The sequence below is a fragment of the Homarus americanus genome, unplaced genomic scaffold, assembly GCF_018991925.1.
Source record: "Homarus americanus isolate GMGI-L3 unplaced genomic scaffold, GMGI_Hamer_2.0 scaffold8020, whole genome shotgun sequence".
NCBI lineage: Eukaryota > Metazoa > Arthropoda > Malacostraca > Decapoda > Nephropidae > Homarus > Homarus americanus.
The window spans coordinates 200,294-227,632 of NW_024712315.1; the positions used below are offsets into that span (position 1 = coordinate 200,294).

A 27,339-nucleotide genomic window follows, 5' to 3' on the forward strand; every position below is an offset into this window, starting at 1 on the left:
GACAGAAAGTCAGATCAGTAACCTGGGACTTGGTCACAATTTTCGTGATGCCATATGGCAGCAGGGTCTACCATTAGACAACACATTATGCTTCCAATATCTTCGCTCCCCAGGCCCCGATGTGGGTCAGTGACCTGTGCCCGGGTGGGCTAATCCTCGTAAAAAAACAAAAACAAAAATATAAAATAAAATAAAATAAAAATAAAATGAAACTTGTGTTATAGGGAAAAATGTGGCGTCTCTGAACTTTTGAGAATCGAATCCATATGGACCAGCATTGATGTTGTTTTGTTTCCGGATAACAATAGATGCCAGAAACAAAACAAAAGAAGATCTAGATCATCGCCTCAGAGTACACAAGACTATCATCATCAGAGTGACCTTAGTAGGGCCGTGAAGGAGGAAGGGACAGGGGGGGGGGGAGGAGGAGGAGGAGGAAGAATCTACAGTATATAGAGCGGACAAACTAGACCCGCCGCCACACTCACCCACAACACCTCCCTCCCTCCCGTTGACTGTCTCAGTGTCGTCTATACTGACTGTCTTGTGTGTTGACTGTATCTCATCATGACTGGGTGAGAGAGAACGTCTTACATTTACTGCTGCGGAAATATTGTTGTTGACGCAGTGAGAGAGAGAGAGAGAGAGGTGTAAGCAACTAACACAAACAAACCTTCCTTTACAGAACCTACCTGAAGGGGACGCTGGTGGTGGTAGTGGCTCTGGTGGTGACGGCCCAGGCTCTGAATTACGACTCTCATCAGACTGCCAAGGTACTTCTGTCTGCATGCCTGTCTGTCTATAACTACCATTACATGTGATTCAGACTACCATGATTCAGGTCACCATTGCCAGGTTACCAGGTTATTACTACCATTACTTAACGATGTCATAAGCTACCATGACAATCGCCTACCATAGATCACATCATCGTTATTATCTACCATGAATTAGACTCCCATTATTGTTATATACCATGAGTTATGGTATTAGATTCCTCAAATACCATGACTCAGGTTATCCAAATTACCATAACTCTTTTACTGGATTACCATTAATTTAGAATTTCTGGCTACAATTTTTAGAATTTGGCAGTTTGTCTGTAATTATATGTATTATTATTATTATTATTATTATTATTATTATTATTATTATTATCATCATCATTATCATCATCTCCTCCCCCCAGGCATGTCCACCGCAGATTCAGTACGTGACCATAACACAGTCTGTTCCCCGGCACGTGACAAAGACTGAGTTCCTGACCGACACCCAGTACGTGACCCAGGTAATCACTACCTCACCTGGCGTTAATTAATGATATCCCGGTTTTACGGAGTCCGGATTAGAGAAATTAGTTTGATATTCCTATTTGTGTGTCTGTGTGTGTGTGTGTGTGTGTGTGTGTGTGTGTGTGTTTTGTAGCCACCACTAAACACCGTGTGTATCCTCCCCGGGGTCAACAGGTCACCACACAGTACCTGACGGAGACGCAGGTGGTGCCAGAGTACGTCACCACCACACAGAGCCTCGACTTGTACGTGACAGAGACGGTCAGGCATTACGTCACCGCGACCATCCCTCAGCCTCACTACGTCACCGTCCAGGCCGACTGTCAGCCCCAGGGAGGTAAGTTACTGTCGCTACTACTACTACCCCATTAATACTACTACAAATCCATTACATCTACTACCCCATTACTACTTTTTTTTTAATATTATGGCCTCCAGCCTCCCCCAATAGCCACACCTTCGTCGCCACTTTATTACCTTAAAACTAAATATCCTAATACAAAAGTAGCTACCCTCGCTGTGTTGAGTTAGTTGCTACTACTACTACTACTTCTAATAATAATAATAATGATAATAATTCTTTCAGGTTATGGTGGACGCCCAATGCCTAGTTATTAGGGTTATTAAAGACCCAAACATTATAACGTTATCACCATCGTTAAAACGTCAACAAAGATTCCTTAGTTAAAGCCTCGTCCTAAATGCTTCTGTACTAGAGTCTTAGTGTCGTGTTAGACTTATCAGAGGCTTTTTTTCATGTTGGAGATATTAACTCAGGAACTTTGAAAACCCATAAAGGCTTTATTGCTGTGACGCCAATATTTACTTAAACGATAATTTGTTCACCTTGAGACGATCTTGTGGTATATGACGTCACAACACCTCATTATGATGCCATCTCGCCTTTATTGTGTTTAGTATTAAGGTTCATATTGAGTTTACTTTTACTGCCCGGGTATTATGTAAGTTTAAACTGTGTACACAAATAAAAATAAGAGTTACTCGGCGTGTCACTCCTACATCAGTGTATCAAGAGGGTTAATAACGACAGATATTAACTGTAATTTATTTATTTACTAATGTATAAATAACTTGTAGGATACAATACCAGCACATGTTTTGTATTTAAGTGAAACAAAACACCTTTGATGATTATATAAATAATGTTGTAATAAATGAAACACATACATACGTATATACACACACGTATGTATATATGGTCAGGTGCAAAATATGTGGACAAAATTATGTGGGGCATGACAGACGCCTCCTGATTGGATCAATAGATAACCAATGAGTGTGTATGTCTGATGTCATGGGTGTAATGATCATCTGGTGATTGGTTTATTAGTCAACCAATTATGCTGTATCATTTCTCTGACATGCTCCGGGATGTGATGTCATTAGTGAACCAATATATGACGTCACTGATGTATGTCAATGACGCCTACTGACCGACTCGATTGGACAACCAATGGAAGTATACTAATGACGTCAGATCACGTGATAGACACCAAACGTAAACACACCAGTAACATTAACATTTGGATACATATTGGTGCTACTTATCACTGTTACCTAGAAGAACGTTACTCTGTGTGATGTGAAGTGTCTCAAAATGCATTAGTCTTTAGCCAATGAAAAACATCTGAATGGATTTACATAGAGAAATAGACGATGAGAAATGACGTCATTAATTTGGTGAAGGATGACGTCATCAGCCTGAGTAGCCACCGAACTTGATAGCGCTCCCGTAGCCTGACGAAGGGAATAGTAATGGATAAATACTGTTAACAAAATGTATAAAGTGATAAAGAAACCAACAAATGTATAGATAACTGAAGGTATTAGTAAGAAATATTTAAAACACCATGAACTGGAGAATCAAGGAAGGGATCCTACTAGATGACCCTCCTTCCTTCCCTCCTTCCTTCCCTCCCTCCTTCCCATCATCACCTCAGTACCCACCTCCTGAACCCCCACCATGGCCACCAGCAGCACCACCACCACACCCCTTGGCCACAGTCACGAATTGCTTCTGGACGGCGGTGGTGGTGAAGAGTTGGTTCACTGTCTTGGTCACCGGTTCGGATGTAACTGTCTCCGTTGCTGTCACTTCTACCGTCTCTGTGGCTGTTTCTGTCTCCGTTGCTGTCACTTCTACCGTCTCTGTGGCTGTTTCTGTCCCGGTCGCTGTTTCTGTCACCGTTTCAGTCTGTCAAGAGCAAAGAGCAGTAAATAAGTACATGAATTAATAGAAAAATAACAATAAATAAATACGCAATTAAACAGATACACAAACATATGTAATCAACAGGTGTGCAACAGGTGAACTTCAACAGGTGTAAAACAAGAAGTGTATATCAACAAAAATATATTAACAAATATATATATATATCAACAGGTGTGCAACGAGAGACAGATGTGTACTCACCTGTAATTCAGTGACGGTCTGGATGACGTATTTCACCTGAGTGCCACACGGCTGTTGGGAAGACTTCTCCGTCAGTGTAAAGTGAGTAAAGTTATCTCTCTCTTTCCCCTCTCCCTCTCTCTTTCCCCTCTCCCCCTCTCTCTCTCTCTCTCTCTATCTATATTTTTAAGTATGTACGGCATTATCAACTTCATCATCTCTATCTAAATTAACACTGACCTACGATGACCCAAGATTATAAGCACTGACCTGAGCTTGACCTTGGACGCGGTAGCCATTATAGCCGTAGTTTGAGGCATCAACTACAGCTGTCACCACCAGCGTCGCCATTACCAAGAACCTAAGAAAAAGTGTTTATATTCACATTATTTCATCATTTCATTCTTTACTGATTAGTATTGTAATTATTTTATTTCTGGGTTTAAATTTTTTTTTATTGGTGAGTTAAACCTTTAGCCCTTTAAAGAGTATAGTTATTACAATTTCAATTGTTTATTCCTTGATAGAGGAAGCGGGATCCTAGTGCTGTCACTAGGTACCCCTGTACAATGACACCAGAAGCATCTGGCAAGTGTCACAAGTATATACAGTATAAATATTATAAAGGGGCTTACTAAAGCCTAAGGAAGGAAGGATGTTCCTTTAACACATAATCAATATTATTTACAAATATCTGGCCAGTATGGGAGGATCATCGTGTCTCCGTCAGGGGGTCGTGGAGTGGTGGTCCAGCAGGCGTCACGGAAGCGTTGTGTGTGGGGACATCTTAGGAGGTAGTGGATAAGGGTGCTGCTGTCGGGTCTTCTGCATAACGCACAAGAGCGTTGCTCAGGGGATGCGGGGATACCAATCTCCCAAGCAAAGTCATACCCAATGATGATACGGGCAGCAATCACGTCCCCTTTCCGCGACCCTTTCCCGTAGACGTACGAGAGGTCAGTGTCGCATTTGAGGTATTTTTATTCCGGCTAACGGGAGGTGATTTTATTCAGCTGAGAAATCCATACCAGTCAAAGGGTTACATATTTCTTGTGAATAACAATAATAATGATAATAATAATAAACACTATTTAAAACGTTATCTCGGACGCGATAATTATTTTCCAAGATTGTTTTATGTTGTAGGTTTACGTATCGTGGTGGGTATGTCTCTAGCATTATCCTTCTTAGTCAGGTTATATCTTTCTCTTTCTTATGATTTTCTTCACCTACTATATTGGAAGTTATTGCGTATTGATATTGAGTTAAAGTGAGGCTATGAGCTGATGTCCTAACTTATGTAACTTTGACTACAAGTAAATATGAACGTAAAATAAGAATATTATCACTGGTACAGCTTATGTCGTCTCTCTTTCTTTAATTGGTGATATTATGAGAAATTAATAATAAAAACCCCGGAAATTTACATTATGATTACAGTAACGGTTTCAACACTCACTCGTAGTCACAACAAAAGGATAGATTAGTGACTGTCGATGTTGTTTTGTTTTGAGATAACTTTTTAACTTATTGTATTCTTCATATCTAAAGTTGACATTTGTATTTTTGTGAATATTTCCAAATGACATAATCTGTGTTATGTCTTGGAGGTTTTGTTTTGTTTCTTTGTATAAATATTTTTGTACTAAAGCTTCTAAATTTAACATAACTTAAGACAAATATGACACGTTCTCACAATACTTAATACTAAGAAAAAAATAAGAATGGTAGGTCGAGAATATACCATAAGCTGTTTAAAGTAAGGAGTGTTTGTGTAGACACTGGCATTGGGGTAAGCGTATTAAATCATTGGCTATGTTAATTCTCACGTACAGTTTCACCCACGAACAGGAAGAGTTTTGAGAGACGAGTAACAAAATTGGATTAAAATGAAAGATGAAAATGAACAATAAACCGAAGAAAAAAACTGAGTTGAATCTGCTGCTTGTGCAATTAACCGGGCCGTTCACATATATTTATTATTTGGGTGTAAGTAACGAAACCCAAACGGTAGTTCCTTTGTTTTATTATAAAAGGATTGTATATATAATTCCTGAGTGTAGATCGACCGTAAGTCTCACTGTATAGGAGTGAATGAGAAAGGGACGGCGTTTTTGTCTTATAAACGTTAGGTCACGTCCTTACGCTATAAGTTGTTGTGAGCGACTAAAGAGTGAGGGCCTCGCTGTGCGGGCTGACAGATATGCTGACTACGGGTCTCACCCTCCTGGGAGAGTTGCCTGCTCACCTGTCCAACTCATGTCTTACTCATAGACAGTGGAAAGTTACAGGGGGTGAATCTGAATATAATATCAGATGTATTGACCCATTTATATAATAAGTTCTGTTGATGAGACAGGGGCCCATTACAGAGTTATAGATGAATAAAGTGAAATAACCAACAATAACAGCAACTGCTTACCTCATAATGTTGGATAGACGGAAGATGTGGAGATATGACCTGTTACTGCTGCCGCCTGGTGGGTGTGAGCGGCAACACGGGGTCTGCCTTGCTTATATACCTCAACTGAAAACTAATGACCCAAAGACCTGACACGGTCATGGCGTTTCAAAAAAAAAAAAATGTTGTGTTTTCCGAATTTCTTTTTTCTGCTTTATTTTAAATTGTTCTAGCTAAATATCAGAAGTTGCTAAAAACAATATTATTTATGTCTTGATAATTTGCCTCTGATGTAATATTGTACTTCACCTGTTTTCACTTCGTATAGAGAAAATATACTGTTGTACCGAACAAAACTCCGTGAAATATTTAATGTTGACAGTAACGGCAAAACAAAATATTTGCATGAATGTAGCGCCAAAAAAACCCTGGAATAATTAAGAGATATTGGCGACAAAAACGACTATTAAATTAATAAGCCGTTAAAAATTGATGATTTATGTAGATATGGCGCTAAAGAGGGAACTATTACAAAAACATTGGCGCCAAAATAGGAATTCTTACATTAATGCGGCGTAGCAAAAAAAAAGGATATTTACGTGAATTTGGCGACAAAGACGTGAAATCGACATCTCTGTGCCTCTGTGGTCAATTTGTAACTGGAAAAAGATTAGGAAAATACTCTTGCTGAAGGTGACTCATCGTTAGTACGTGTCCTCGACTCATTGTCACTCTCAGCTCATTGTCACTCTCAGCTCATTGTCACTCTCAGCTCATTGTCACTCTCAGCTCATTGTCACTCTCAGCTTATTGTCACCTAAGTCATATGTTAATTCTAAATAGGTGTTTTCAAATTCTGGTAAGAGAGAGAGAGAGAGAGAGAGAGAGAGAGAGAGAGAGAGAGAGAGAGAGAGAGAATAATGATCATCGCCTCACGTAATCCATTTCGGCTTTCACCAATTTTATTTTCTTGTGTCAAACATTAAGGACTGACATTGACACATTCACATGATGAGGAAGAAGAAGAAGAAGAAGAGTAAAAGAAGAAGAGTAAAAGAAGAAGAAAAGAAGAATTAAAGAAGAAGAAAAGAAGAATTAAAGAAGAAGAAAAGAAGAATTAAAGAATAAGAAAAAGAAGAGTAAAATAAGAAGAAACAAACAAAAGAAATATAAGAATATGCAAACTAAAATGATGAAAAGAAAATAAGAAATAATGAAAATTAACTTGTAAAGGAATATTAATAGAACTACAACAAAAACAAGTACATCAACAACTACTATTAGTCTACAACAACTACAACAAAAATAATAGATATTCAGCTGTAATAACAACTAACGAACATAACCACTAGATCAAGACCTCACACAATAATAACTGCTACAGGAACTAATACAACAACAACACTTTCAAATTTAATAAAACAAAATCAACAACTATGGAAAAAATAATTAAAAAAACTTTATCAATATGCAATGACAAAAATAACTATAATAATAACTAAAACAACAAAAACAACGACACCGACAACAACATCAAATACAACAATAACAACAACAACAACAACATCAAATACAACAATAACAACAACAACAACATCAAATACAACAATAACTACAACAACAACATCAGATAATAACTCTACCACCTTTGTACCTGAAGAGTTCGAGGTTAACATTTTCAAGAACTCAAGTGTAATGTAACTTCCGTTTCTTGGTGACTTTTGAGGTCCGTGGGCGCATGAAGGGCGGGCGGGAGGTACACACACACACACACACACACACACACACACACCAATTCTAAAATGGTAAAATAGATTCGGAAAGTTCGTATTCACCGGAGTCACGCACGCCTAGAACTCATTCACTGGCGCGCGAAAGGAACTCGAACGTCTTACCAGGAAATGAATCCTCGGGGTTTTCATAGTAATTTTTTTTTCTCTTGTGTTTTTGAAAGCGGAGCGAAGTCGGTGATATATTGTTTGGTTTGGTCGTGATCGTTAGGGTGATTCCTGGACGAGTGTGTGTATGACCTTGGGAGGAAGGTGGGGATATGGATGGGGAGGGGTATGGGATGGGAGGGGGTAAGGGATGGGGAGGGGTAAGGGATGGGGGAGGGGTAAGGGATGGGGAGGGGGGGATGGGGGGTAATATTGGGTGATCTGTATTTTAGAGGAATTTAGTGGCAGATGAAGGTTTCTCTTTCATCATTATCGTCATCATCATCATCATCATCATCATCATCCCCCCTACACCTACTCATTCACTAGTCTCAGTACATGGTCCTTAAACCTAACATAATCTGTAATTGCTGTTGACCTAGAATACGAAATTAAAGGTCATAGTTATTAGAGCTCAGTAATCCGTTGTAAAATTAACCTAATTACGTGAAATAATCGGGTGTGTGTGTGTGTGTGTGTGTGTGTGTGTGTGCGCGCGCGCTGATCTCACTCACATACTAAAGTGGGGTTGACTTTTATTAATCATGTCTGGTTTTCGTCCGTTTGTCTGTCCGTCAGTGCGAGTATATGATAACTACATTGATTATCTATATAAATTTAAACCGCGTTCACACACACACACACGAGCCAGCGGCGCGAGGAAGCTCAAGCATCAGGTGTTGTCGCGCCAAGCCTCAACAGGGTCAACACGTCGGAAAGTCCCGCAGTAAAATCCCACAACCGTACTTCCCCCTTCCCCCCCTCCCTTCCCCCTCCCCTCCTTCTGCCCCTTCCCCGGGTAGCAGGATTGCAAGTTACAGAAGCGTGTTTGTAATACAGTCCAACGCTTGACAATATTCCCCCTCAGAGAGACTTAATCCTCACAGTATAAACCTTGAGGCAGAGTTCATCATATATAACATTCTTATTAGACTGATTTTTAGAGTGACTCCCCGAAATATTTGTTCCAACAATAGTCATAACGGATACTCCTTTTGACCTTGACCCATGACCTTGACCTGTGATGTAATTATTCCAAAATAAAATCACTGTCGACCAATACATCTGCCGCCATAATATAAGTCATCAGACAAAGTGACAAAAGCGAACCAGGGAGGGTATTTTCCCCAGTAGTTAGGGTGATCAACAGTGTGGTGGGGGAAAACACTCACAATAATCCAACAGTTTTAGGGGAAAAAAAGAGAATCCTTAAGGTTTTTCCCTAGATCTGTAATGATCCATAATAATAATAATAATAATAATAACCACAATATAAAATCAAAGGCTGAACAAAGAGACAACAAACTAGACTCCCTGCACGGCCTTAGGTTCCAAAATTTCTCTCATATATTACCAAAATTATGATCAAAATTTACTGCTTGGCGGCCGCTGTAAAACTTGACACCAATGACGTCAATTTGAGTTCCGTTCCTCCAGATTTATTTACAATATGGCAGATGTTGCTTTCTCGTTAGTACTTTCACCCAATATTACTCATTAACATATTTATATATATTTTTTTTATTAATTTACGTGGTATATATTATTATTATTTTTAAAAGTTCGTAGTGTTTTTGTAAATATTGCAGATGTTGCTATCCCAGTTGCAACTTTCGCCTCGGTTTATGAACTAATTTATATTTTGTCTTTGTATTTACGTATGTTTTTTTTCCTCGTATTTCGCAATAAGGAATAATTTGTGGTGTTGTACGTGGACTCATTACTCTCATTACGTCTTGCTTATAAGAAGGAAGAATTGGTTTTTTCCCCTGTGCTTGTTTATGTTTCACTCTTTAGTTTTGCTTTGTTTTTTTTCTTATTTGGTTTATTTTGAGGGCATTTGGTTCACCTTTCTTCCATAAGGGTCATAACTATCTCCTACAGCCGCGGAGAAGGTCATAACCATCTCCTACAACCGTGGAGAAGGTGAGGTGAGAGGAGAGGTCACAGGTAACGCGCCTCCTTACCTACTAAGGGATAACTGATGTAAATGTCTTCTGAAGATTAATGTCCAGAAAATGTAAGTAAATAAAGAAAGAAATTAAAACAACATCAACAAGACTAGAACGACGAAGAAACAAAATAATGTATGAAGGTTCCACCAATAATATACGTACTATATTATATAAGACTATAATAGAAAACGGAATATATAGAAATCAAAGAAAATGAAAGTTAACAGAAACTTTATGGGGTAACTACTTTTATCTTCCTCGTCACTTGTCGGTTAGTGCTGAACGGGCATAGGCTATTTATTATACTTGAGTAAAATGAAACTATTGAGGGAAGACACTGGACTAGAATTGTTAATACTGTATTCTTACTATTTATCATTATTACAGCTATCATCATCATCATCATCATCATTATTATTATTATTATTATTATTATTATTATTATTATTATTATTATTATTATTATTATTATTATTATTATTATTATTATTATTATTATTATTATTATTATTATTATTATTATTATTATTATTATTATTATTATAATTATTATTGTTGTTGTTGTTGTTGTTGCTGTTGTTGTTGTTGTTATTTTATTATTATTATTATTATTATTATTATTATTATTATTATTATTATTATTATTATTATTATTATTATTATTATTATTATTATTATTATTGTTATTATTATTTATTGACCGACATTTATATAATTATGGGATACTTATAGAGTGGCATAAAATAGCACAGCATATATATTTAAGGATATATTTCCTATGAGTTACTTGTATGGATCATTACAAATCTAGGGAAAACCTTTAGGCTTCTGTTTTTTCCCCTAAAACTGTTGGATTATTGTGAGTGTTTTCCCCCACCACACTGTTCATCACCCTCACTACTGGGGAAAATACCCTCCCTGGATATGGATTCCCTGAGTCATACTCGTGAGTTGAAAATACAAACAATAATAAGTAGATTTAACGTGACTTGGCTCAGTGATATCTTGATGATGTTCTACCACGCGAGCACCTCTTGTTTCCGGGCTTATGGCACACCCCGGACTAATGTAGTTCTGAGTAATACATGGTCACCTTTTATTAATATTATCTTATGTGATAAAATAAGGCATCCAGTTTAGGTTAGGTTGGGTTAGAATAATTTAATTTTTGCCTAAAAAGAAATAAAGTTACACCATTAGAGATTTTCTTTTCTTTTCTTAGTGAATAGTAAAGCTTTTAATGGCATTTATAAGGTCTAGTCTCGCCTGCATAATGAAAATCACGAAAATAAGTCCCCTTACGAACAAATAAAGTATTAATTATTTACTAACGACAAAATAGGGTAAATATTACAACCTATTTAATATTTAGAGCGTGTAGACTACTTTTAATAGACGGTTTACATAAGGTAATTCTCTTTTAAAACTTAACAACCACTTCAGTAGTTGGTATAACATGTTGAGAGATGAAGGTCAGGTGTTAGGGCCTCTCAGATACTGTGTCCTGTGTTTAACTTTCCGTCGACGATCTGGTCACAATATTATTCATTAAAATAATCTCAGGCACCACTCGCGTCTACCATCTCAATCTCAAAATGTTTACCAAAAGTGTTAATCAAAATCTCATCGAATAAAAATAATAAAACATAAAGGTAATATTTTCTTGTTATTTATTTTTTTGTGGCGTTCAATGAAACTTTCTGAAGCGTCACTGAAGATAAGAGTTTAGTCATAGTTGTTGGTCTCTCAATCTCTCGCCCGACCCAACCATGACGACCAGAGGGAGATGAGGTGTAGTAAATATTGTGTAAAATGAGATAGATTCGTTTATTTGTCCCGTGTTGTTGTTGTTGTAGTTGTTGTTGTGGTTGTTATTGTTGTGGTTGATCTTATCCCCATTCTATCTGTCTAACTATCTATCTGTCTATCTATCACACACACACACACACACACACACACACTAATTCACAAATGAAAACACGATGCCTTTAATCAGTCACTCGTCTCGATACGGCGTTGCTCACTATCCCCTCTCTCTCTCTCTCTCTCTCTCTCTGTCTATTATAAATTATTATATTTTATTGATTTTTATTGATATTTATCGTTCATCATCCGTGGATCTATATACAACATTAATATATATAAATAAACAGATAACTGGATAGACAGATACAAAAATAAACAGATAACTCGACAAATAAACAGTATTTTTACACTTAATATTTACTTCCTGGTGTGTAAACTAAAAATACAAGGTTTCCCAATGTTCAGGAGCATGTAGTAAATTTGTCACTTGTATACCAGGGAGACAGTGTTAGGTAGGGGTAGGTGGGGGTGGAGAAAGTGGGGGGAGAGGGGGTGGATATGGGGGTGTGTGGAGGAGGAGGAGGTGGAAGGAGGAGGAGGAGGAGGAGGGGAAGATCCTTGGAAGAGTGGAGGGATTGCCGAGGTTAGATAGTGGGCGGAGCTAAATGAGAGGGAGAGGATATATAAACATAGACGATAAAATGAATCTATCAAAGCATCGTCTGCAGTCATATCAATCAGACGTATATTGGTGATTCTTAAACCTCTTCCTAGTCACTCCTCCAAGGTTTACTCCTCCTCCAACAGCTACTCCAAAGCCTCCAACAAGAGCAGCTCCTCCAAATAAGTTTGTTCTCCACAGTACCACAAAAGGATTGTCTACGACATGGCAAGGTAATGTGTACCATGAGTGTGAGGGGGGGTAGGGGATATTTTAAGGGGGTTCAGGTGGAGTAATGGGGTAAGAGTGTCAGAGGATGGTGTCAGAAGTTCCTTGGGGTCAGGGAAGATTCCTTTGGGGGTCCAGGGAAGGATTCAGAGTATCTTTGGGGGTCCAGGGAAGGATTCAGAGTATCTTTGGGGGTCCAGGGAAGGATTCAGAGTATTTTTCTTAGGGTCCAGAAGGAAGGATTCAGAGTATCTTTGGGGGTCCAGGGAAGGATTCAGAGTATTTTTGGGGTCCAGGGAAGGACTTAGAGTATTCTTGGGGTCCAGGGAAGGATTCAGAGTATCCTTATGGTCCAGGGAAGGACTCAGAGTATCCTTATGGTCCAGGGAAGGACTCAGAGTCTCCTTATGGTCCAGGGAAGGACTCAGAGTATCCTTATGGTCCTAGGAAGGCGTATACAACAATAGCTCCTGTTTGATGTTGATATATTTTTTGTCAAACCAATGGATCTATGTGACGAGTCGATGGCTAGATGGCTATACTATTGCTATTATATACATTCTATTTCGTTAATATCACCAAGGCTACATTACTTTTTATACTAATAATATTGGCAGTTCAAGCAAGACAATTTTAGGTTGAGAAGTTTTTTTTTCCATTTTCTGTTGATGTTTGTCCCTTGTGTTTTTTAATCAATTATTATTATTATTATTATTATTATTATTATTATTATTATTATTATTATTATTATTATTATTATTATTATTATTATTATTATTGTTATTACTTCTTGTTCGCCAGGGTTCACCAACTGACGTCGGTGCTGGCGGTGGTGGTGATGCTGTTCGTGGTGGTGGAGGCTGGTAACCGTGGCTACAACGGCTACTACGTCCAAGGCGGTCGTACCCAGGTCAGTGTCAAGGGTCATGGGTCACTATAGCTCTATGTCAACGGTCATGGATCATTATAGGTTAGTGTCAAAGGTCATGGGTCATTATAGCTCAATGTCAAAGGTCATGGGTCATTGTAGGTCAGTGTCAAGGGTCATGCACCTGTATATGTGTTAGTAATGTAATAATTCATGTACTGTACTATTGTCTCCACCTGTAATTGTACCTGGACTTGTATTATCACCTACACCCTTGTACTTGTCTCTACAGTTATCTAATTCATAAAAAAAAAAAATGAAATAGTTTCCCAATATTATTATTTTTTTCCGACAGCTGTGCCCGACCACGGTGAAGCAAATCACTACCACGGAAACTGTGACCGAGGTGAGTACTGTTTACCGTCTCTGTAAACACACTACCTCCTGGTCCACTTAACCCCTTCACCAGGTAAACACAAAAACACCCTAACACCTGTGAATGGGTTTTATTAGGTGTGGGTGTGGTGGGGATGTCAGTTCCTCAAGTTGATGGAGTAATTCTATCACACACACACACACACACACACACACACACGCACACACACACACACACACTGGATATACAAATAACTACTAAAATGATTACACATCCAGAAAGAGTCTGTAAATGAAACCTAAATTAACTCCCATATATCTGACTGTATGTCTCAATAATATATTTTGATTCCAACAGACGACGACGGCGACGAAGACTGTGACAGCGACGGTGAAGGAGACGGTGAAGGAGACGGTAACAGCGACGGTGACGGTGGTGAGGAACGGAGCAGGTTATGGAGGTGTGTGTGGTGGTGGTGGTGGTGCCCTCTACCTTGTCTACCTCTTGTTGTTGTTGGTGTTGTTGTTTACTCTTCCCGGTGTATAATATGTTTCTCTTCCTCACATCCTCCCATCCTCACACCTCTCCCATCCTTCCTCCCATCCTCCCATCCTCACACCTCTCCCATCCTTCCTCCCATCCTCCTTCCCATTCTCACACCTCTCCCATCTTCACACCTCCATCCATTATCCTATATAGCAAATTAGACTATAATTTACCTGTGTAATTAACAGTTAATCTCTCCACCAACAGGTAACAGTGGTGGGCGACTCCAGTATGGATACAAGGGTTAAGTCTCCCCCTCCACTAATACCCAGTTTCTCCCGTCACTTCCACACTCATCCACACCACCTCCACCTGCGTCAACCTCGAACTCCACTCGATTCTGTCTCTTCCTCCACGGGTGATACTTCTCAGGGGTTAGTTTTGTCTGATGAGTTGTTTTGTCCAAGGGGTAGTTCTGTCCAAGGGGTAGTTCTGTCCAAGGGGTAGTTCTGTCCAAGGGGTAGTTCTGTCCAAGGGGTAGTTCTGTCCAAGGGGTAGTTCTGTCCAAGGGGTAGTTCTGTCCAAGGGGTAGTTCTGTCCAAGGGGTAGTTCTGTCCAGCATGATAGTAGTTCTCTCCAGTGTGGTAGTTCTGTCCTTTCCTATGTTACATTTGTATGCTTTGTATACTGTAGACAGGCATGTAAGCTTTGTAAACAGTAGATAGAAGTAAGCTTTGTAAACAGTAAGCAGAAGTAAGCTTTGTAAACAGTGAGCAGAAGTAAGCTTTGTAAACAGTAAACAGAATTAAGCTTTGTAAACAATAGAGAAGAAATAACGTCTCTTTACATGTAGAGATAAATTGTATCCACTTGTTATTGTGTTAATGAGTAATAAAGTAATACAATAATTCTTACTAGTTTTTGTAAGTAAAGAAAATGTTTATGTATTTTTTGGTTTAATTTATAGTATAGTATATGATGGCGTACAGATTATACGTTATATATTGTTACGGGGGTTAATGTATCTGTGAGAGAGAGAGAGAGAGAGAGAGAGAGAGAGAGAGAGAGAGAGAGAGAGAGAGAGAGAGAGAGAGGTTTAACTTGTGTTCGTTGTAGTAATCATCAGTGCTCAAATTTATTCAATATAATGTTCATCAGTGTTCATTCCAATGTTCACTAGAGTGTTACAGTCGTCTGAGGAAAACAAAACAAACTGGTATATTTTTTAGGTGTTGTTATTTTTTATCAAAGTTCTCCTTCACTTTACAGATAAAGTATTTGAGAGTATTATCAAAAGAGAGAGAGAGAGGCGTCCTATCTCTCTCTCCCAGTTATCATTATTATTACTTATATCTGAAACACATCAACAGTATCAATGATCGAGTCGTACAATGATAAGACTGTGATATGAAAAGAATAAAATAATTGTTGCGACGCGGGAATCCTATGTGACCACTGGCGATGATGCCCCCTTCACCTGAGGACTCGGCACGCACGCCCTACGGACCTACGCCCAGGTCCTTCAGGAGGCAGGTTTGAGGCGCCCTGGCCGTAGGATGTCCCCCGCCACTTGGTTAGGACAGCTTCCGGCCGCCCCACACACGCCTGCCGCAGCAACACTACGTGACGGTGGCTGGGTTCCCGAGACACATACTTGTTGGCCCCGCCAGGACGGTGTGGGGGTCAGCCTGAGTTGGGGGCGAGCCTGCACTAACACACACCCTCACAACAGTACGCATACAACACAGTTACGCACACGCACAAGTACGCACACAGCAGGAGTACGTACACAGCAGGAGTACACAGTTTCAGAGGGTACAGACACAGAGCAACAATGAGCACAGAAGAAAAGATCAGAGAGAGACAGAGAGATAAAGAATAAGTGATGTTAATACTAATTAAAAATTAACAGTGGAAATAAGCCACAGAACTGAAGATAACAGATGTTTCTTGTTAACTTATGATGATGACGTTGTCCTTCCTTAATATGAAAGTAAATAAATCATGGCGCTCTTGGTATCCCATTATGGCGACGAAGCCCCTGAGGGTGACGCATAACTTTGTCTTGAACGTGAAAGACAAGAGGTATTCAGGGAAGGTTTTTTTCCCCTTTTTCATCTTTTTTCATGTTTTCTTCTTTTTTCCTTGAGAGCAACATGGCTTGATTGGTCGATCGGTGACGTAGACATGCTGGAGATGACCAATCCGGTGCCAGGAGGTGTTGTGTGGCAGTAGCAGTCAGATAATAGGTCGTCCCTTCACAACACTTGTTGGTGACTTGTCTGGATGACTTAGTACGGATGATGTATTATGTCTGGATGACTTTTATGCAACTGTGGCATATATGAGTTGGATGTAGTAATGTCGATCCCATCATAAAATAACAACACTGGATGACTTTGTGTGGATGACTTTGTACAAGATGACTCTTTCTATAAGGTCTGGTTGACTTGTACAACTGGTGGTGGTTGGCAGGAGTTGGGACGGGCTGGTTTACTTCATGTAGGTCTTCTGCGACAGCTCGAAGTTCCTGATGGACCTCCGGACGTCATCGAGGAGCGAGGCGGTGCGGGTGTCGGGCACTGTGCGGCGGACCACGTTGCTTCGGATGCCACGCTCGGCGAAGGCCATACGGCGAGGGTAATCTGTCGGGGAAACGACGGGGGAATATTACATATATAGGCAAGTTGTTGTAATGTTATTAACAGTGACTTCCAAAATGATGTTATAACTGCTGCCACGTGACGAAAAGGGGGGGGGAGGAGAGGAGGAGGCAGGGACAGGAAGAGAGGGAGTGAGGCAGGTTTACTCACCACCGGCTCTGCTGTCCATGTACTTGACGAGGGAACTGTAGTAGTTGTCGCCGTAGTCCCAGTTGTAGTCGTAGAAGCGAGGCTTGCGCCTATTCCAGTGCACGAAGAACTTGGGCTTCTTCTTGGGTGCTGGGGGAGGCTCTAGGGCCTCCTCTCCTTCCGCAGGAGCCTCACCCTCAGCGGCAGGGGCTCCGCCCTCAGCGGGTGGCGCCTCATCGACCGGGGCTTCTGTAGAAGGGGTATAGAGATTAGTGTCTACTTCACCTGGCGGAGCAATACACAAGACCACGGGGAGGGAAGAGAACTTTCCTGCTGAGATACAATTTCTGCTGAGGGAGGATTCTGTCTGCTGAGGGGGACTCTGTCTGCCGGGGTGAGGGACTGTCTCTGAGGCGAGTAAACAGTGGGGGGGAGGGGGGGCTGTAATGCCTTACTAGGTAGGGGAGGACAGTCTGTCTGCTGCAACAAGTAAAACAGAGAGGCGGGAGGAGGAGACTTTTTGTTGTTACGTTTTAACAAGAGGGAGGGAGGGAGGGACCCTGTCCGCTGAGATGAGTAAAAGAGAGGGAACTGTAACGGGTCACTGTAACTATTAACTGGTGGATTTTGTTTGTTGTTGTCATGTTCTTGGTGTAAAGTATCTGCTGGGACACATTAACTGAGGGACACAGTCTATTGGGACACATTAACTGAAGGACACAGTCTATTGGGACACATTAACTGAGGGACACAGTATATTGGGACACATTAACTGAGGGACACAGTCTATTGGGACACATTAACTGAGGGACACAGTCTATTGGGACACATTAACTGAGGACACAGTCTATTAACTGGGGACACATTAACTGAGGGACACAGTCTATTGGGACACATTAACTGAGGGACACAGTCTATTGGGACACATTAACTGAGGGACACAGTCTATTGGGACACATTAACTGAGGGACACAGTCTATTGGGACACATTAACTGAGGGACACAGTCTATTGGGACACATTAACTGAGGGACACAGTCTATTGGGACACATTAACTAACTGGGGACACATTGGGACACATTAACTGAAGGACACAGTCTATTGGGACACATTAACTGAGGACACAGTCTATTGTTACACATTAACTGAGGGACACAGCTATTGGGACACATTAACTGAGGGACACAGTCTATTGGGACATATTAACTGAAGGACACAGTCATTGTTACACATTAACTGAGGGACACAGTCTATTGTTATTGTTGGGACACATTAACTGAGGGACACAGTCTATTGGGACACATTAACTGAGGGACACAGTCTATTGGGACACATTAACTGAGGGACACAGTCTATTGGGACACATTAACTGAGGGACACAGTCTATTGGGACACATTAACTGAGGGACACAGTCTATTGGGACACATTAACTGAGGGACACAGTCTATTGGGACACATTAACTGAGGGACACAGTCTATTGGGACACATTAACTGAGGGACACAGTCTATTGGGACACATTAACTGAGGGACACAGTCTATTGGGACACATTAACGACACAGGACACAGTCTGTTGTTGGGGACACATTAACTAAAGACACAGTCTATTGGGACATTAACTGGGGACACAGTCTATTGTTACACATTAACTGGGAGGGACACAGTCTATTGGGACACATTAACTGAGGGACACAGTCTATTGTCTATTGGGACACATTAACTGAGGGACACAGTCTATTGGGACACATTAACTGAAGGACACAGTCTATTGTGACACATTAACTGAGGGACACAGTCTATTGGGACACATTAACTGAGGGACACAGTCTATTGGGACACATTAACTGAGGGACACAGTCTATTGGGACACATTAACTGAGGGACACAGTCTATTGGGACACATTAACTGAGGGACACAGTCTATTGGGACACATTAACTGAGGGACACAGTCTATTGGGACACATTAACTCAAAATGACAGAAAAAGCAAATTTGAAACCTAAAATAAAGGACACGGTTAATTAGGACACTTTAACTGAGAGACAATCTATTGGGACACCTTTAATGGGAAACACAGTCTATCTGGACACCTTAAAAGACAAAATAATCGATTGGGACACCTTAACTGTGTGTGTGTGTGTGTGTGTGTGTGGTGTAAATGATGGATATGCGTTTTATATGTACTTTTGTGTAATTTTGCATGTATGTATGCGTGTTATGTATGTATGTATGTATGTATGTATGTATGTATGTATGTATGTATGTATGTATGTATGTATGTATGTTTGTATGTGTGTATGTGTGTATGTACAGTATGTATGTCTACCTAAAACCTATCAGAATTTTAAACCTACTCTTGATATTATTGAAACTTATATAAAGCTTAAAATTTAAATAATAAAATTAATCTAAGCTTTTAAAATAGCATTAGTTATATTAATTAATTTTTAGGCGACTTTATTGAGTTTTAAATAAGCTGCAGAATCAATTATCTACTCATGCAAGATTATTAACCAAATATCTACTTTCTATCAAGCTTTTATTTCCTCAGCTTATGTCAGCTTTGTTTTGTTTAAGCTGAAGGAGAGAACTATCGCCCTTAACAGCCTATAAAGCAATTTACTAGTTGGAAGGTTTTTTTAAAAATCTATATATCGTCCCTTTTGGTTATTGATTTTTATAAAACCCAAAATTGAACTAGTAACTTGCTAGTGTTCCAAGAGAAATAAAATAGTGATGCTTTCAAATAGTCAAATACAAATGAATAGAACAAAATGCAAAATAAAAAATGCATAAATATTTCTTTCTTTTATTAACAAAATCTTGCAATATGTATAAATGAAATAAAAAAAATCGTTCGAAAATTTCTCAAATATATAAAGAACGTAAAATAATTGTTTTTTTATTAAGATGTTTTAGTTAAATAAATAATAAATAATTGTTGTATTAAGGGCACTTTAGGAGGAACGTAACTAATAACCACCATAATGGAGCGCCAGCACGAGCAGTCAGCAGTGCCTGGCGTTCGTGATGCTTATATGGAGAGATACGCCAGGCTAATATTCGCCAGTTCTCTGTTAGCACTGGCGCTCGCTTATGGTAGGGTCGACTGGCTATACTAGGTGTGTTTAGCAGACAACTGAGGCACTGTACCTAGGCTATATACTACGAATGACACTCTTGAGGGGATAACTAAACTAGGGAAAGTTTTAGAAAGTGAGGGAGAAACAGTGAAAGTGAAGGAGAAACAGTGAAAGTGAGGAAGAAAGAAAGAGAGAGAGAGAGAGAACCAAGTTTTTAGACTGGGGAGATATATAGAATGAAAGTGATCATCTAGGAGAAAGGTTCTAAGAGTAGGAGTTGAGCTTTCACCATCTTAGAGAAAGTGTTTGAAAGTTCTCGGAGAAAGTTTGTAAACCTCTTTGGGAAAGGGTTTGAAGGCCTGGGATGTAGTGTAGACCATCGTAGAGAAAGGATTGGAAGCTCTAAGACACATTCTGAATCCTCTAAAGTTTGAGTCAACACCATTACATATCTAGGGTGTTGACAGGGTCGGCTTAGACTAAAACAAATGACAAACAGAGACACACAACAGACAGATATATCCGCTGGCTACGTCCTTCTGCTACTCTGCAGAGGTTAACACATGTAATGAAATATAGAAGTAGACGGATTTATGGTTAATTTTAGTTAAAAAAAACGTTTCTTCAGGCATTAGCTAGAGGCGTTCCGTAGGGGGATGTGTGCAGAACCGCTGGTCATTCTGGTGTGTCTCTGAGCCGGTGTCTTGTCGTCACTCCGCGTGTCGCCGCCGTCATGCGCCGCTCATTCTGTCTTTTGTTCAGTGCTGCCCACCATAAGCTAGAATGACCGTTGATTGCTAGCTGTAAAGTTGCTGCAATAACTGACCGTTGCTAGTTATGTGGTGCAGTGCTAGCTTTGCTATTTGCCGTGCTGCCAGAATATGCCACCGAGTTTTTTGCTTAGTGCTACCAAGCATAGACTAGAATGACCGTTGATTGCGAGCTGTAATATTGATGCAATAACTGTACATTGCTAGTTATGTGGTGCATTGCTAGCTTAGCTGTCTGCTCTGCTGGCAGTGGCAGCAGTAGTGTAGCGTCTGGCGAGGCCACTAATATACTACTTCGGGGCAAGCTGGACCCGCCAGGCTTGTGCCAACAGTGATGTGTGGTGACGGATGGTGTAACACGTCCGTCACCCACACCCAGTGCTGGCGCAGGCGTGACGGTCCGCCCCTGCTGGGTGGCCTGGCCTTTTGGGGTATGTGGGAGGCCAGGGGTGGAAGGGAGCTACCATAGGGGTAGGGTGTGACCCTGGGGACGTGCCCCGGGTTGGCGTACTGTAGCTACAGCTGAAAAGGTTACTGGCTCTCACACCAGCTGAAGGCTAGTGACCCACCACCACCCTCCTGTACCACTGGTGGAGTACAGTACACCGCTGTGTTCCACAGTCACTGTACGCCACACCTGGTGCAGAGGAGAGATGAGGAGGTGGGTTATGGGTGGTGCGAAGGTGGCAGTAGCGAAAGTGGCAGTAGTGAATGTGGCAATGGCGAAAGTGGCAGCGGCAGAAATGGCAGCGGCGGCGGCAGGTGGCGTAAGAGACACACATGACCGCGGGTCCGACCTTCCTCCCAATAGGTGACGACGGTGTCCTCCTGTGGTTCACCTGTTGAAGGTGGCTCTGGCTCGGGCTCCGGCTCCGGCTCCGGCTCTGGCGCCTGCGGCTCAGGTTCCGGAGGAGGAGCTTCTTCCTTCTTCTCCTCCTTCTCTCCCTTCTTGGCCTTCTTCTTCTTCTTTTTGTCTTTATTAGAGGAAAGTTAAGAGTGAGTGAGGAGCTCCAAGACTCAGGTGTTAGAGCCTTCGTGTCTACCTATACCTCACCTGCTTCTCCTACTGATTTAGTGAGACAAACAAACTCTTAATGGAAGACAACAACAGACCATAATTGGTGAAATAAAATAATCCATTCTTATTAAAGTGAAATAATAATAGAACAGTAGTAAAGGTTTTGGCTGCACCGGTGACTGACCTCTCAACTCATTAATATTTCTCAGGTTCACTTTGTGTCACCTCCATAAATACCTGGCTGGTGGCTGACCCCCTTGCTCCTCTGAGTCATCTCTCTAACACCAGGTCCCCAGGTCACTAGTTCTCGTTATCTACAGGTCTCCAGGTCACCAGGTCTCGTTAATCACTTCCTTCTCCCCGTTATCAACCTAATTACTTAATACAGGTAAACAATTCCACTTAGCTCTGTTTTATTAATCTCAGGTATTCTTGACTATCATTATTAACATACTACCCTTATCTGTCTACCTGTTTATCTATCTCTCTACCAGCAGTAACCTGGTTGAGCAGACAGCTACCTTACGGGGAGCCTAAATGCCACGTTCAGACCCCCCACCCCCCTGAACCTTGGCCAACTGAGCCCCAAATAAATAAATGTCTCTCTTATTCTCAATCTCTCTGTGTCTCGTTTTCTATATTATCTCACTTTTTCTTTGTTTATCTCCCGTTTTCTTTAGTTATCTTACGTTTTCTTTTTTTGTGAGTGAGGTTAGGTTAGGTTCGAGGGAGGGGGGGGGGGCGGTGGAATCCCAAGAATGTCTAGTTAAATAATTCTGGCTGCTGAGAGTAACCTAAGTCGAGTTTCCCGCCAGTCGACCCTTATGGTAAGACATGTCAAGCATTCCTCCCCCCTCCTCGTCTCTCTCCTCCTCTAACCCCCCTCCTCCTCCTCCCCCCCCCTCTCTCCTCCTAACCCTCTCTCTCTTTCTGTCAGTCTTACCTTCACTTCCTCCTTTTCCTCTATGTTGGGTCCATCTAATCAAATCTTCCCTCTCCCCATCTTCCACTTCTTCCCCACTCATCCCTCTCCTCCCCCTCACCCCCCTTCTCGTCGTGGGTCTGTGCCAGAAATCGTCGTCTGGTTTAGGTCACGTCGTTGGCACGGTTGTCGCCTATTTGTGAGTGAGAATAGGTTTGCCTACTACAAGCCACGACTGGTCATCGCATTGGTACGCGCCATGAAGCTCTCGGCCAATCACGAGCGACTGAATGATCCCCCTCGGCCAATAGCAGAAGATTTTCAACTAATTTGGTCTCTTGAGAAGGCTTGTCTCTTTTCTCGCGTCCAATCACGAATAACTGACTCTTCCTTCGACCAATCATGAATCACTGACTCTTCCTTCGACCAATCATGAATCACTGACTCTTCCTTCGACCAATCATGAATAACTGACTCTTCCTTCGACCAATCATGAATAACTGACTCTTCCTTCGACCAATCATGAATAACTGACTCTTCCTTCGACCAATCATGAATAACTGACTCTTCCTTCGACCAATCACGAGGGAATTTCTGTTTCTAGAGACCATTGGCAATCACAAGGGGTCATCTCTTCTCTTCTAATAGCGAGGGCCAATCTGTTTTAGACCAATCAGGGGAAATAAGGCGAGGTGTTTAATCTTCAGGTGATATGATGCATCCATACAACTCCAGCCGGGAAGAAAATTACATTCCAAACTTTTTTTCTTAAGAGGCTGTGGTCCCAGTGGTCCCAGTGAGCAATAACATCACAGAGGCTAATATGACTCACTCCTGCCAAGAGCCTAGACGAACATGTGGTCACTGGGAGGTAAATATAGGTTGAGTGACCGGCCCAACTGTTACTCAAGGATGTGTACCAAGATGGCCAACTTCTGCTTCGTAATATATTAAAATGGCCATGTAAACTTTTTTTTTGTATTGCATTAAATGGCCAATTTCTGCTTCTTATTGTATTAAATTGGACATGTTAATTTTTCTTCACTGTTTTGTATTGTAAGGAGTAGGGAACTGAGGTAGTCTTGTGCCTTGATGATTTTCGTTTGTCTCTGTGATGTACCAAGGTGTCCGTCTGTTTGGATTCGAGTGCCCGATCGTATTTGGTTTTATAAGTATTACTGTATTTATTCCTCTATCGTAAAACAAGTATATTTTTGTTTAATTTAATAAAAACACTAATAATCACTGCGGTTCTATTACAATTCTAAAATCTAAAATTATAGAAGTGTTGATATTTGAGAGTGGAAACTGAGGAATGGGTCTTCGTGTTGCTCAGGTACAGTAATTGTCTCTATATTTTCTCATTAGTATCTGTAGGTGGTCACTGGGTCACCTGGGTACTGTCCAACTACAGGTACACACAGGTATTAATTAGTGTTGTCTCGTAACTGCTAAATGTTATGGATGTATTTAGTCAAGTTTGTCTCATGAGATTTTTAAGTTTTTTTTTAGATTTATTTTTTTCTCTTGGTGTGTATTTTTAGGTCAATCATTACACTCGTCTTTAGTTTATCTGTTACGAAGACAAGTCAGTATTTGAATCATTGTAGAGCCTCGTCGTATCATTTACAGCATTAGTTAAGGAAAAATAAAGCTTCGTTCGCCATTAAGAAGTAAATTACTTATCCAGTCACTGATCTACTTCCTGGAATGGTTTTGTTGTATAAATGCGACAAAAAGATTTCCTCTGCCAAGTGTTCACAGTGACTCACAGATTAGTATTTACGGGAAAATTTCTATAATGAATTTTCTTTCCCAACACCGAGACTGTCTTGTTTTCGCGTTATATTTACCTTACTGTCGTCTCCATCATTCCCCTCTCATTAAATCTTAAACTTTTGATTCGCGGGTAAAAATCTGATAAATATTACCTGAGCCAAGACGTAAACACTGACTCATAGCCAGTTTTTCTCGCCAGAAGGTTTCCCGCCAAAACTAACCCACCCACATATTTTGGTGGTGAATATGTTGGCCGACGATGTAAACGTGTGTGCGTCTCAACCCACACACCCGCGCGCAAATAAATTCCTGCCAGGCGGCCTTCAGCAGGTATAAAGTTTTTGTTCAGTAGTGCTCCTTGGTGGCTCGCATGGCTCCATATAAGATGTTGGAGCCATTAAATGTTTTCCTTGGCGAGCTTCAACGTATCTGTGATGACGTTCTCGTTGCTGGATCAAAGACTCTTATGTCCATTGGGTGTTGAAGTCACTTTCTGTTTACTTTGGCGTGTTTCAACCTGCCTGACGCGCGCTCTTAATGTTATTGACTCTGGACAGGCCATACACGCCCGGGTCTGACTACCTTATGCTTGAACATGCAAGCGTCATCAACATTATTATTATTATCATTATTATTTTTATTATTAGTAGTCATATTATATAAACCTACTCATTTTATCCCCGTACCAACGCGAGCACTCACCAACGCGTCATGTACCCACGTAATCTACGCCAGACGAACAAGCGCCAACCTTTTATGGAACAGATCAAAGGAACCTCACCCATATAGTGACTGACTGACATACATACAGTCTACCAGTCACCGATACAGCCGTGGTTATAGTGACATATTGTAATTATACGTAAATTATAACTTCTCCATGGACAAAGATTATAGTGAATTAGAGACAAGATTAGCTGTAATATAGACAGGGATGGTTGATGTTAACAAAGAAATTAATACAAGTAAAAGCCATTATTGCCATAGATGATTATTGATAAAACTGTGGGGCTTAGTGTGATGTAATAATGGTGATGTGGCATGATACAGGTGATGTGGCATGATACAGGTGATGTGGCATGAAGGTGATGTGGCATGATACAGGTGATGTGGCATGATACAGGTGATGATATGGCATGATACAGGTGATATGGCATGATACAGGTGATGTGGCATGATACAGGTGATGTGGCATGATACAGGTGATGTGGCATGATACAGGTGATGTGGCATGATACAGGTGATGTGGCATGATACAGGTGATGTGGCATGATACAGGTGATATGGCATGATACAGGTGATGTGGCATGATACAGGTGATGTGGCATGATACAGGTGATGTGGCATGATACAGGTGATGTGGCATGATACAGGTGATGATATGGCATGATCTAGATGCTGATATGACATGATACTTGAAATTATATGAAAATAGCATGAATTTAGGATGATAGTCGCTCGGGTAATTATGGTACTGTTCATGGTAGTAGTGTGATAATGGTATTGTGTTATGGTAACAGGATGGTGCTGGCACAAGGGTGATGGTGGTATGATGGCACTAAGACTTGGGTATCTTTGGTACTAGAATGGTGCAGGATGATGGCAGTAGGGTAATTAAGGCACTGGGATGATAATGGCACTGGGTAATGGCACTGTGTCAATGGTATAAGGTGATGATGCACTTTGTGATGACACTAAGATGATGATGGTACTAGGAATAATGATGGTACTAGGGTATTGAGGATGGCACTTGGTGATGGCACTTCGTAATGACACTAAGGTGGTGATGGCACTTGGTGAGAACACTTGGTGATGGCACTTGATAATGGCACTTGGTGATGATGTCACTAGGATGATGATGGCACTTGATGGTGGCACTAGGGTTGGTGATGGCACTGTAGAACGTGGACTAGTTAGAGATGGTTACAGGAACAAGTTGATGAGCGTGGCGGACACAGCATTAGCACACAATAAGTCCTCACACAAATGACCCACTGAAGATGAATGAATGAAACGCTAGTCAGCTGAAGACGCGTTGGTCTGGTGTCTCAGGGATGGTGAGAATCGCACCAAGATGGGGACAAAAATTCGTGCTGGTGATCGACTGTTGCGGAGTACAGTCCACCAAGACGGAGAGGGAAAAAGAATTCGGATAATTATTCAAGATGGAGGTGGTTCCTACCTTCGTCACCGGCCATCTTGCTGTAAAGAGAGAAGGAGAACGATAGTCACCACACCCACGGGCTACCTCGCCCCAACTAACGCCAGTCTCACCCAAGTGGTGCCGGCTATACTCGCATCCGGCCCAGCGCCCCCTGTCCGACCTAGCTGGCACCTCCCACCGTCCCTCCCTCACCCCCACCTAACCCCCCCTTCTGTTCTCACGTCCATTTTGGTGTGTTTGTTGTGTTCCATCAGTGGTCTTCGTGTGTGGGGATGTGTTGCAAGGTGTTATGTGTGGGGACGAGACACCCGAGGGGTCATAAACTGATGGGATTTATAGGTTTTAAAGAAAATAAACTCGACGATGAGCTGTGGAAAAAATGGTTAT

The 27,339-nt window shown here is 41.1% G+C and overlaps 4 protein-coding genes across 5 annotated transcripts; 2 read left to right on the forward strand and 2 right to left on the reverse strand.

Moving 5' to 3' along the window:
- The first annotated feature begins 483 nt into the window (after positions 1-483).
- Positions 484-2,293, forward strand: LOC121860136. The gene is made up of 5 exons (XM_042357177.1): positions 484-575; positions 686-773; positions 1,190-1,288; positions 1,467-1,629; positions 1,879-2,293. Exons 1-5 carry the CDS (start codon positions 568-570, stop codon positions 1,908-1,910), a joined length of 390 nt encoding a protein of 129 aa, XP_042213111.1. The 5' UTR covers positions 484-567; the 3' UTR covers positions 1,911-2,293.
- A 53-nt stretch (positions 2,294-2,346) lies between these two features.
- LOC121860127 lies at positions 2,347-6,184 on the reverse strand. Its single transcript, XM_042357164.1, has 5 exons — positions 6,128-6,184; positions 3,976-4,066; positions 3,727-3,777; positions 3,261-3,507; positions 2,347-3,050 (listed from the first exon to the last, which is right to left on the reverse strand). The coding sequence occupies exons 1-5, from the start codon at positions 6,130-6,132 to the stop codon at positions 3,010-3,012; spliced, it is 435 nt and encodes a 144-aa protein (XP_042213098.1). The 5' UTR covers positions 6,133-6,184; the 3' UTR covers positions 2,347-3,009.
- A 6,343-nt stretch (positions 6,185-12,527) lies between these two features.
- LOC121860061 lies at positions 12,528-15,333 on the forward strand. The gene is made up of 5 exons (XM_042357079.1): positions 12,528-12,698; positions 13,495-13,603; positions 13,917-13,967; positions 14,295-14,397; positions 14,691-15,333. Exons 1-5 carry the CDS (start codon positions 12,691-12,693, stop codon positions 14,729-14,731), a joined length of 312 nt encoding a protein of 103 aa, XP_042213013.1. The 5' UTR covers positions 12,528-12,690; the 3' UTR covers positions 14,732-15,333.
- Positions 15,334-15,640: 307 nt separating this feature from the next.
- On the reverse strand, positions 15,641-27,090 carry LOC121860048 (flightin-like). Of its 2 annotated transcripts, none has more exons than XM_042357059.1 (4): positions 26,971-27,090; positions 21,867-22,043; positions 17,237-17,464; positions 15,641-17,068 (listed from the first exon to the last, which is right to left on the reverse strand). In XM_042357059.1, exons 1-4 carry the CDS (start codon positions 26,984-26,986, stop codon positions 16,917-16,919), a joined length of 573 nt encoding a protein of 190 aa, XP_042212993.1. In that variant the 5' UTR covers positions 26,987-27,090; the 3' UTR covers positions 15,641-16,916. The 2 variants fall into 2 exon arrangements, with proteins under 2 accessions (XP_042212993.1, XP_042213001.1); XM_042357067.1 differs by having other exon boundaries at positions 21,909-22,043; positions 26,971-27,089.
- Positions 27,091-27,339: the final 249 nt, after the last annotated feature.